At 35.4% G+C, this 13,096-nt stretch overlaps 1 protein-coding gene across 1 annotated transcript in view; it reads left to right on the top strand.

Annotated features, from left to right (window-relative positions):
• Positions 1-2,099: 2,099 nt before the first annotated feature.
• Positions 2,100-13,096, top strand: part of CSN8 (COP9 signalosome subunit 8) — a 184,229-nt gene continuing 173,232 nt past the window's right edge. The window contains exon 1 of the mRNA XM_090371832.1: positions 2,100-2,712. Coding sequence (XP_090227958.1) covers positions 2,572-2,712 — 141 coding nt within the window. The 5' untranslated portion in view covers positions 2,100-2,571. The remainder of the gene's footprint in view (positions 2,713-13,096) is intronic.

The raw sequence follows: 13,096 nt of genomic DNA, 5'->3' as shown, positions 1-13,096 counted from the left end.
ACATCCAGTTCCTTTGTAACCACATCATAATATCCTATCAAATTTGTCAGACAAGACTTTCCCTTAACAAACCCATGCTGTGTCGGAATTATTGCAGCAGTCTTGTCTAGTTGATCCTGCAGTGCATCTTTAGCCAATGGATCCATTATTTTACCCGGAACAGAAGTTAAACTAAGTGGTCTGTAATTACTCGTGTCGCCCTTCGATCCCCCTTTGTGAATTAGGGACACATTTGCACTTCTCTAGTCCGTGGGGACCTCCCCTGAGTCCAAGGATGCTCTCATAATCATGGCTAAGGGTTTGCTTACTTCCTTTGCCGCCTCCTTTAGTATAACTGGATAGATCCCATCCACCAGAGGCGCCTTTCTTATATTTAAATTCAACAATTCTCCTCCACTTTGTTCTCAGTTATTACAAAATCATTAAGCACCCTGTTACAATTTGATAACCTTCTGCCATTTTCAGACCTTAATAACTCCTCATGTATTAATGTAGATGCAAAATACTCATTCAGTTTGTTATCTGAGCAGTATCATCAACAGTCGAACCATCGATATCAAGTGGACCAATCAGATCCATCCCCTTTCTTTTAGAGTTTATATAAGTAAAGAAATCTTTGCTGTTTTTCTTAGCATCCTTTGCGAGAGTTTTCTCGTAATCTGCTTTCGCCTGCCTAACCTCCTTTGTGACTTGATTACAGACTAGCTTATATATATCATAGGCCTCTGTGTCGCCTGATAATTTATATGCATCCCATGCATTTCTCTTCTCTGCCACGAGTCTCATTAGTTAGTTGGCAACCATTTAGGGCTAAACGGTATGAAACGTTTAGTGTCTTCCATTATTAATTCCTTGAATACTTCCCACTTAGAATTTTCTGTTTTTAACATCATCAGTTTGTCCCACTTACAGAAATTAAAAACTGGCTGAGACCACTGTGGTCACCTTTACGGAAGCAAAAACCCCTTCCTTCACCCCTGATGGTAATTATATCTTTAAGTAAATCCCACATCAGTACACTGTGATCACTGCCACCTAATGGTTCCTTTTTCTGCAAATTCTTAATACTGTACATGAATGATTGTTGCTGATAACCAGATCAAGAGTACAGTATTACCCTTTCTGGTTGCATCTTGAATATGCTGCCGCAGAAAACAATCATCCAATAAATCCACAAAAGTCTTACTAGTGTGCGAGTGACCAATCGATAAGTTCCTGTCCATATCTGGGAAGTTAAAATCCCCCATTATAAGACATTCTGATTTACTAGCTCACTCTATTTCTCTGTACAATTGTTCATTGTTATCATTCGAGTCATTATGCCTTTAACACTCTCCTACTCATTTTTGCTTTTGCAGTGCTTATGTCACACCAAACTGACATTTGATATGCGTTTGTGTTATGTCGAGTGCCACTCGACAATGGAGCATAAAAGGTTAACCGTAACGTAATTTTGAGTGTAATGAAGCTGTTATCTTTTATAATGTGTGGGTTTTATAATTTTTTTAAATTTTGGTATTGTAAATAGAATGATCAATTGCCATATGTAAATACTGTCATTGTGGTTTATGGAACACAATAATAAGGATGTCCCTTTTTATAACGAAATAAATATATAAATTTAAAAAAAAAATAAGTTTAAGTAAATTAAACCCAAATTACGTAGCACCCCTGAAATGTTGCAGCACCCTGGTTGAAAACCACTGAGCTACATCATGCCACAGATTTCTTGCAAGGGTTTCGTGTTGGTATGATCTGCTATTTATTTTGACCAGCGCACAGAGTTACTACTCCGTGGACCAGCGCAGCTTCAACAGTCAAATAGTTTAAAAAACTTCAGTGACGTGTTGGTCTCTTATTAGCTGTTAATATATTACAGAAATTAAAAACTGGCTGAGACCACTGTGGTCACCTTTACTGAAGCAAAAACCCCTTCCTTCACAGAGTTGTATCTTACTACTCTGTAGATATATATACAAATAGTAAGTATCTTACTACTCTGTGCTATTTTAAACACTCGCTGCAGCAAAAGTCTGTTGATAAATTTTATTAAAAGTGTTGTTTAGTAACATTCAGTCGTGGACAGCAGTGCCAATTGTCTTAAGCCTTGATGCATATTTATTTAGTGATGCATTCATAATAGTCACTGGAGGCCCTAGACTTACAGTAATTGCGTTGTTACTGGGCCAAATTGTAGCCCTGAGAAACTGCGCCTCTGTAAATTCGGTCTCGGTAGTGGTCACGATTATCGCCTGGACTCGAAATGGAAATTTTTACGAAACTGAGCGCTCGTTAGGAATGTTTGTATACATGACGTTACCAATGCGCATGACGGACCGAAATGCGTCCATTCCGAGTCATGATGTTAAATATGAATGTTTACTTATTCATGTAGTATTACATTAATTATAAAAGATGAAAGTTTGTGCTATGAGATTTTATATGAATTTATCCTAAAATCATAATTTTTTTTTTCACGAGTAACGAGCGAATGATAGTTTTGATTGAAAAACAATTTGTTTGCAAATAAAACGTGATTAACCGCTAGATGACGAGAATTCCTTATTCTTTATGATATCTTGTACTGATACAGATTCAAATTCTGTAATAGAAGAAATGGCTGCTGTTCAAGTTGGCATTAGTGCTAGTGGCGATCCATCTGCTCAGCAGTTTTCAGTTTTGGCAATAGATTTAGAAAGGCAAGAATTAGAAGTAAGTATGCTAATGATAGATGTTCCTATTTTACACGGTGCAACCAGTGCCGCATTGTTCCTCGAAATTCGCAGTCTGTTGGTTTTGCATAACTGGTTATGTATGTTAAACATGTTATTATTCATTTTCTTTTGGTCCTTGTGTTTATTTTTACTATGAATGGAGTTCTCGTAAATAATTAAATCCCAGTTCTGCAACTGGTGCGCCACGAGTTTCTAAGTGTCCATCGAAAATACTTGCTGCAGTGCTATTCGACCATTTTCAGTCCCGCGGAACTGTTTTTGCAGGCGCAGTTTTTTTTTGTGAACCACCAAATAAAAGGGAAATTACAAAACATTTGCAGAACTCATGACATACCACCCTACGGGAAATCCAAGATTCCATGGAACACATTGAAAATCTCTCTGCGTTAAAGTGGCTCTGAATCGGTGGGTTGTGACAAGGGTTGCCACCTCTCCACTTTTTGCTAACATTTATGTGGGCCATAGAGTGAAAGGAGAGGGGGGGACTGAATTTTAATTACATTCTTTTTTAATGTGAATGGGATATTATAGTACTATGTACATATGTGTTATTTTCCTTTTTCAAAAAAAAGTGCACTTTTTAAATTTTATGGTAAATATTTTGATAATGTAATACATACTTTTCAAATATGAATGTAAAGAAATTTACTTTTTTTTTTTTGCCACATTTATGAGGCTTTGATTAATTAGGTAATAAGGTCTAAAATTAGAAATCTGTACAAGTTAATAATTAAACTTATAATAATTTTTTCTTAATAAATAACATTTAACCAATTATTTTTATTATAGAGTAGCCAAAAAAATGTGTATTTTCTATTAAAAAGTCCCTTCAGAATTGCCTTTGTTCGCTTCCTCGCAATCTTGGAGTAAGAGATTTTGAAGAGTTCGTAATGTCTTAATAGGGTTGCCACTTTTTCAAAATCTCAGATCCATGAAAGAACAGGGTTTGAGGAACCAGTCCTAACATTTTTCAACATGAAATACACTTTTTTTAGGTTATGTTGGAACTTGAAATAATTTGACTTTAAAACCATAATTTCTTATGGTTTTAAAGTCATTGTGTACATAAACAGTTATAATTGTTTATGTACATAATGACTTTTAGAATTAGTAAATTAGAATTATGTACATAAACAGTTATAACTGTTTATGTACATAATTCTAATTTACAATTTACGGCATTAAAGTCATAATTTTAATTGTTTTGGTACTACTTCTTCCATAGTTTAAACCAGTGCTTCTCAAACTTTTTTGGATCACCGGCTCCCTAAAAAAAAGCCCTCGCCAGGGCCTTTTTTTTTAGCCCACCAATATAAAGTGAAGCTAAATAACTGAAATGAATATTTGTCTGTCTGCCTCCAAAAACGTAAATGCAACTCTGCATGTATGTGTGTGAATTCTAAAGAAAACTATTTACTGCGCTTTATTCCTTCTTCGTAAAAAATTACAACTACATAAATAAAGTCAGTTATAGTCACTTAAATTAAGTCATAAAAATTAAAGTTAATTACATAAATAAGTCATGATATTAATGGAAATAGTTAATTATATTTTAATATTTAATGCGCTGGATGAGCTTGGTGGAGATTTATTAGCTTATCAATATTAGATTTAATATCTGTAAGTAGAAGTCATAAATCGCCACGTTTAACAACATCCAGACAATTTCTTTGTTTTGTCAGCAATTGAGATAGAGCACTGAAACCGGTTTCGACTAGGTATGATGTTGGAAAGAAATAAGTAATTTTTTTACAATTCCCCACAATGCAGGATAATGGTCAGGGATTTTCTTTTGTAACCAAAATTCCTGATATGAATTTTGAAATTTTGGCTTCAGTTCAACTTCATTTTGTAACTCAATCAATTCTTCTACAAAACGTTCACCATCGTCATTATTTAAAAAAGGATTTATAACCTAATCTGGAATTTTCAAATTAAGGAGATCTTTGAACCTTTCCTGCATATCTCTGTGCAACATTTCTAGATGATTACAAAAGTTAGTAGAGTTTCATCAGCTATTTTTTCTTTTTTCTCTATTTCCAACAGATTTGGAAATTGATACAATTCACGTTGTCCTACGTTGCGCATAAAAAGCTTTAATTTTGAAATAAATGCTGAAATTTGAGGTTTTGTCTTAATAAGAGTTACGTAAGATCTTGTCCTTGTAAATGTAAGTTCATTGAGTTGAATCTAGTAAATAAATCTGCAAGATAAGCAATATCAGTTCATTTTCTTGAGGTCGTTGTTACTATCTTCAAAAAACTCGACAACAGTATCAAAGAGTTCATAAAATGTGTTGAGACAGTTGCCTTTTGACAGCCACCGAACCTCGGAGTAAAGTAGCAATCGTTCAGAATCTTCACTGTTTTGATCACAAAGCTTTCGAAATATACGATCATTCATATAATGTGCTTTAATTTTGTTTATAGCAGTAATAACAGTTTGTAGAGAATTGTGCAGTTGATCATCAAGTTTTTTCGCAACTAAATGCTGACAGTGAATGATACAATGAACAGTAATAATATTTTGCACAACATTTTTTAAATTAGCTATAAAACCCTTGTAATGGCCAATCATTGATGGTGCTCCATCTGCCCCCTGTTGCCCCCTTTCATGCCTAACACCCCCCATGGATAATTCAAATGCCCCACAGGGGGCGATATCACCCACTTTGAGAAGCAATGGTTTAAACCAATCTATTTGGGATTAGCTTTTTGAGTGCTTTTGGGTCATTTTTATTATCTTGGGCTATATCTCCTCCAACTCTGCATTCTTCCATTTCACCTTTCCATGACCTCCATCAGTGTCATCTTGGGCCATCCCTACCCTTATTTACCCTCCATTCACAAATCCAGGATCCTGTTTACTGGTTCATCCTGATCTTTTTTCTTTACTTGTCAGAACCATTTCACTCTCCCCTTTTATTTTACTCCCAGTGCAACTCCTAGGTTTCCTCTAACATTTTTCTCATTTTGTCTTTTATGGATAAGTCCATCTTAACATTTACATTTCTGCTGCATGCAAACCCAGGGCTGGATTTATCGTAAACTAGACAGCTTAGGCCTCACATTAAAAGGGGCCTTTGCGTCAGTGTAGAAAAAATAATAAAAAATAAATAATTTATAAATAATGAACATCAGTATACAAAAACTGAAAATTATTGTTATTATTATAGACTTTTGGCTTTTATTTATCGTAACATACTTTTGGTTGTTTTTACAATGTACTCCTATTTTTGGAATCAATAAATTACAAATGTGCCAATGGTAAGTGTAAAATCAGAGATTGTTTATTTACTTATAGGAACTTGGGGCAAAACTGGGTAGCTAATCTTTTGTCAGACAGTTTGCTTTCAGTTTTGTTCTTTATTAATATGTGTATGTGATCTTGTTAATTAAAGTGAGCAAGACTTTGAGAATAGTTTAAAAATAATATACATATTATTATAACAGCATTATTTAATGAAATAATTATCTTTACTTAAATTGTGAAGTGAGTTAGAAACATATTTTATGTAACAAAATTTACAGATAAAAATAATCTATTGACAATAATAAATAATAAATTTAATAATCTAAATAAATAATTAACTCACATAACGTTATTTGCAATATTGTAATAAAAGTAATAGTGAGTAATTATTATTTACATATTTTTACATATATGAAATAAATTTTGCTTAGGATTAAAAATGAAGAGAAGTTTTGCAAGCAGGTATCAAAAGAGAAAAAAATAAGTTATTATAGGCTCATTTATATAGTTTACCCAAAGTTGACACTTATTTTAAAGTAACAAAAATAAAATAAAAATTCATTTGTTCAGGATCAACCTGACTTATTAATATCAACTATCCTGCAGATATTTCTTGTGCAATTACATCTAATCCTGATATTGCAGACTATAAAACAGTAACTATTCCTATAGATATTTTTAAGGCAACTATATCTGGTCCTGATATTTCAGACTATGATACAGAAAAGAATCAAAATATCTATACAAAATACAGTGATGTAGGTCTATGGAGTACTTTAACTAAGGATGATATCTTGTTTTTGGTTCGAAAAGGACCTGTTGACTATTAACATTGGAAGGATTCATTTGAAAAATTAAGTAAAGTATTGCTCCCAAGGACTCTTTCACTCTACAAAAATTAATGGTAAAAAGTACAGTTGAGTGTAGCCAGTTTTGTATGCAAGCTTTTTTCAAATTCAAGTTGTGCTTTAGCCAATGATGGCTTTAAGGATTGGCGAAACACTGTTTTAAATAAACAACATAAGAATTCAACTGATCATAGAACATCTTTGCTCACATATTTATCAAGAAAAGGTGGATCCACTTTAGATCAAAATTAGATAAACAAATTATAAAAGAACAAAAATATTGGATGTAGGTGCTTCAACATATTGTTGCAATTGTATCTACTTTGGCAGAATGAGGATTGCCATTTTGAGGTGATGATGAGAAATTTCTGGGTCTGGAAAGCACTCATTTATCTAAAAGAACATGTGATGAACTTATTGATTTAATGGCTAAAAAATTAAGAAAATCTATTTTTGAAGATTTAAAAGAAGCTGGTTATTTTAGTTTGTTGAGTCTATGCCTGATTAGCATTAGCATTAGTAGAGGCATTTGATGCAAGAAAGCAAGCTTATGCAGCATCAGCCAAAAAAAAAAAAAAAAAAAACCCACTTCCACTTCACCCCTCTGTTCGTTCAAAATACCTGTCCAGCTGAGCCTTAAACTTATTTAGGCTATCAACCTCCACCACAAGGGATGGAAGTCTGTTCCACCAACCAACCACCCGCTGGCTAAAGGCAAATTTCCGCACGTCTATCCTACATCTGTCTTTCCTCAATTTGAATTTATGCCCTCTCAGGTGATTATTCTGAGCTAGAGGAAGAATCCCATCAGCATTGAGCATGCTCAAACCATTCAAGGCTTTATACACCTCTATCAGATCACCTCGCTGGTGCCTAGTCTCCAGACACTGTAATTTGCAAAACTTAAGCCTTTCTTCGTAAGAGCACCCCTTTGTTCCATTCACTAATCTTGTTGCCCTTCTCTGTACTTGTTCCAGCAGCTCTACATCCTTCTTGAAATGAGGCCTCCAGACCTGTATACAGTACTCTAGGTGTGGCCTGACCATCGCCTTATATAATGGAATAATCACCTCCTTATCCCTGCTGGAAAAATTCCTGTATATCATTGACAATACTCCATGAGCTACTCTTGCAGCCCTTCTGCACTGCTCAGAGAACTTCATATCTGCCTGCACAACCACCCCCAAGTCCCTTTCATTCTCTACCACTGTCAGTGTAGTACCACAGAGTTGATACGTTGCTCTGGGGTTGCTGTTTCCCATGTGTAGTACTTTACATTTATCAATGTTAAACTTCATTTGCCACCTCTCAGCCCATCTGCTCAACCTTTCCAGATCCTGTTGCAGCAGCATAGTGTCAGTAGTGTCCTTGACAACCCTGCCAACCTTTGTATCGTCTGCAAACTTGGACATTAAGCCCGATATACCATCATCAATATCATTTATAAATACAGAAAACAATAATGGACCCAACACTGAGCCCTGAGGGACTCCACTTATAACATCAGTCCACGATGAGCAGTGTCCATTGATTACCACTCTCTGTCTTCTCCCCCTCAACCACCCCTTTATCCATAGCAGCAATTTGCCTCCAATGTCACACTGCTCCAATTTGTGTAGCAGTCTTCCATGTGCAACAGTATCAAAAGCCTTTCTAAGATCCAAGTATATAATATCAAAGTTATTCCCTGCATCCAGTTCTTTTGTGACTGCATCATAGTATCCAATCAAGTTGGTCAGGCAAGACTTCCCCTTAACAAAACCATGCTGTGTCTGAGCTATAACTGAAGTCTTGTCTAAATGATCCTGCAGTGCTTCTTTAACCAGTGCCTCCATTAATTTTCCTGGAACAGAAGTTAAGCTCACAGGTCTATAATTACTTGTGTCAGCCTTTGATCCTCCTTTGTGAATTGGGGTCACATTTGCACATTTCCAGTCTATGGGTACCTCCCCTGAGTCCAAGGAAGCTCTCATAATTATGGCTAAGGGTTTGCTTACTTCCTTTGCTGCCTCCTTTAATATAACTGGATAGATCCCATCCACCCCAGGTGCCTTTCTTGTGTTTATCTTCAACAGTTTCTCCTCCACTTTACTCCCAGTTATTTCAAGATTCTGTAGCTTACTGCTAGAGTTGAATACACCTCTGGCATTCCCCTCGCTGAATAACTCCTCATGTGTGAATGTCGATGTAAAATATTCATTTAGTTTGTTAGCTACCTGAGCAGGATCATCAACACTTGACCCATCAATATCAAGTGGACCAATCTGATTCACCCCCTTCCTTCTAGAGTTTACATAAGTAAAGAACTCTTTGCTGTTTTTCTTTGCATCCCTTGCCAAGGATTTCTCGTAATCTGCCTTCGCCTGCCTAACCTCCTTTGTAACTTGGTTGCATATCAACTTGTATCTATCATAGGCTTCTGTGTCATGTGTTAATTTGTATGTATCCCATGCATTTTTCTTCTCTGCCATATGCCTCATTAGTTCATCTGACATCCATTTTGGCCTAAACCTTGAAGAATATTTCTTAGTTGGTATGTAAAGCCTAGTAGCTTCCAAGATAAGTTCTTTGAATCCTTCCCATTTTGAATTTGCTGTTGGTAACATCATCAGTTGGTCCCACTGTATAGAATTTAAATACTGTCTCAGTCCATCGTAGTCGCCTTTACGGAAGCAATAACCCTTCCCTTTACCCCTAATGGTAGTTACCTCTTTGAGTAAATCCCACTTCAGCACATTGTGATCACTGCCACCTAGTGGTTCATATATCTGCAGATTCTTAATGCATGAAGAATCACTGCTGATAATCAAATCAAGAGTATTACTACCTCTAGTTGCCTCCCGAACATGCTGATGTAGAAAACAATCATCCAATAAATCCACAAAAGTCCTGCTAGTGTGTGAGTAACCAGCCCCCAAATTCCAGTCAATATCTGGGAAATTAAAATCTCCCATTATAAGACACTCTGATTTACTGGCCCACTCTATTTCCCTGTACAGTTCCTTATTATACTCATCAGAGTCATTAGGCCTATAGCACACTCCTACTCTCAATTTTGATCTCCCAATGTTTATGTCACACCAAACTGACTCCACACTGCACTGTCCAGCGATGTCGACTGGCTTCACTTCCTTGGTTTTTATGTGTTTCTTAACTAATAACATAACCCCTCCTCCCTTCCTATCCTGTCTATCCTTTCTGTAGACGTTGTACTCCCCAAATTGCAGTTCTGCATCCCTTATATCTGTGTGACACCACGTCTCTGATATCCCAACAATATCTGCCTTCGATGTTTTGAGCAATACCTCAAATTCATCAAATTTATTTACTAAACTCCTAGCATTGGTGTACACGCAAGTATACCTGCACCTGTTTCTATTCTTAGCTACCCTAACACAACCCATGTGTTTACTTGTACCGCAATGGCTCCCAGCAGTCTCTGAAATACCATGCATCTTGTTTTTCAGGCTACTGCTCATTCTAATAGAAGCAGTGCAAGAATCTCTTTCACCTCTGCCAGTGGCTACTGTCAATCTATTGGTCTTTGTCTCCCCCCAAGCTAGCAGTTTTCCGACCCACCTAACACTGCCTCGATAGCATCAGCAAATATTCTTGCACCCTTTCTATTTAAGTGTATCCCATCCCTGTAGAAGCAATCTCTCCTGTTAACAAGTACAGTCCAGGCTGAAAAAAATTCTACCCCTTGAGCCTTGCACAATCTTTCCAGGGCCGAATTGATCGACAAGGCTCTCATCATATACTCCCTCCTATCGTGTCTGGGCAGAATGATGTGTCACATATTGCTCAATTAACTTTTATTGAAAGGTATGTATGTCTATGGCCTCACGATGGTCATCCTATTGAGCGATTTTTAACATTAATTCCAGTAGAAAACCATTCTTGAGAAAATTTAACCAATTTGATACTTGATTATATTATAAATGAATGTAACATTGAGTTTAACAAGTGTAGCGGATAGGTTACAGGAGTGGTAAGTTGATAATAATTGCCCCGGAGACATAGATGATATAAAGATATAAAACATTTTCATCTGTATATAAAGAAAAATTATCCTCAAACAAATGAGTTTAATTATCAAAATTTATACAATATAATCAAGACAAAATACAGTTTTTCGAAAATTTGAAATTATACTTCAAATTTTTTTTACCTTGATGATAAGTAATTGCTTTGGAGAAAGATCATTTAACAGGCTTAAGAGGGTAAAAAATGAATGTCATATAGTCATGCTTCAAAACAAACTCTTCCTTGAGCATCTTATATAGGGTGGCCACTGAAAGACTGAAGGGTTTGAAAAAGTCATAACTTGTTCATTTTTAATCTTTTTTATTTTCTTTTTTTTTTACAGGTTATAGAGCATCCCTTGGAGATTAAAATGGCTTCGTATGATGTCCAGCAACGAGTAAAACTTGTTGGGTTTTTCTATACCAGTGAAAGATCAATTATTGAAACTCAGAGAAAATACCGGCAACATTTTAAAGTCCTCCTAGCGATAACATGATTCGGAACCTAATCGCCCGGTTTGAAAGAACTGGATCAGTCGGCAATCTTCCGGGCACTGACACAGCAGTGGAAGCTGTACAGTAGAGTGTCCTTGAGGATCCATCTGCCTCCACCTGTCGTCGCTCTGCTCAACTAGCATCGCCAGAACATCGCTTCAGAAGATTCTGAAAGGATGATCAAGTCTTTCAGTGGACACATTTTAATCTCCAAGGGATGCTCTATAACCTGTAAAAAAAGAAAATAAAAAATATTAAAAATGAACAAGTTATGACTTTTTCAAACCCTTCAGTCTTTCAGTGGCCACCCTATATATGGAAAGTGATGAGCTTAGAAGCTTATCATTTGAAGAAATTGTTTTAGATTTTGCCATAATGAAATCACAGAAATGATTATTTTAAATAATTTGAATCGATACTTTTTTGTTATTAATTCAAGGTAGAAATAGACAAACATTTGTAGTGAATGGATGGGTGAAATGACAAGGTTTTTTTTTTTAGTTGATGCTTGCTTTCTTGCCTCATATACCTCTACTAATGCTAAAATATTCTGAAAACTGCCTTCTGTCAATATTTCCCTGATGAAAAACTAGAAACTGCTGTGGGATTGCATGTGAAAAAAAAGCAATCAGCAGAGGAATTTAGTTTTATTAATTATATAAATCATAATTAATAAAAGGCCATTTCTAATTAAATTTAAAACTGTATAATAAAAACAAAAATTAAGTCTGAATGTAAGGGTGTAACTGACCTTGGCTTAAAGCTAATTAAGTTTTCACAGATTAAGGGATTCAAAATCGGAAGGAAAAATCTTGAATAATATTAAACAAACAAAAAAAAAAATTTAGAGTTATACAGAAGAAATTAAATCTGAAGTAGTAATAATTTTAATATCTTCTGAATACAAAATAAAATTTTGTTAATTTGACGGAAGGGATGCAGCAAGGCAGGTTACGTAGTGTAGAACACCACGTGAAATTTGCATGAACGTGAGTGAAAATGAATATCCAAGAATATTACTTAAAAAATTTACATTTCCAGATAGTAGGTAAAACAATAGCCATGATTCATCAGTGGTAATGGTGGGAGAAACAAAGTGTGGATCAGCTTATTGACGAAGCTCCTGACACATGAGAACTTATTGCTCTGTGATTATCAGTGAGGATACAAGCCACAAAATTGGTTAAAAAGTGCCAAATTCCTAAATCTTTTACTAAAATTGATTGACATATAAGGAATAAGTCAGTCACTGATCAGATGTGATCAGAGTGATTCATATCACGAGAGAAACTTATCAGCAAAAAAACTAAACTTCTTAAATGCTTCCTTGTTCGTTTTTGCATACAATCTACTAATCCCCACTTACTTTTTCTGACAGAATCCCAATTATTGATTGATTCGACTACTGCTCATCAAGGTTGTCCTAATTATTCATTGTACGATTCCTTTTGCTTCAAATAGTACATATGAATAAGTACCATATGTCTACTCGGGTATTCCTTATCAGACACTTAGTAATTTGGAATCTTCTCTTTTTAAACTTCTCTGGCTTAAAATATATCTATTCCTGTCAAATTCATTTGTTGCCTCTGTTGTTCTCGCAACTCCACTAATCGCTTGGATCTATTTTACTTCTTTTCTTTGAAATGTTGTCTTGCTTCAGTCCAACTTTCTTAACAGTGAAGTAATTTTCCATGGTGATTTTAATGTTCATAACTCCAGGTGGCTTCCATCTTCTAGT

This window comes from Mastigoproctus giganteus, chromosome 4 (genome assembly GCF_048544385.1).
Source record: "Mastigoproctus giganteus isolate SK-2022 chromosome 4, ASM4854438v1, whole genome shotgun sequence".
Lineage (NCBI taxonomy): Eukaryota > Metazoa > Arthropoda > Arachnida > Uropygi > Thelyphonidae > Mastigoproctus > Mastigoproctus giganteus.
The sequence above is the reverse complement of the archived record's forward strand: the minus strand, read 5'-3'. Positions and strand labels throughout refer to the sequence as shown.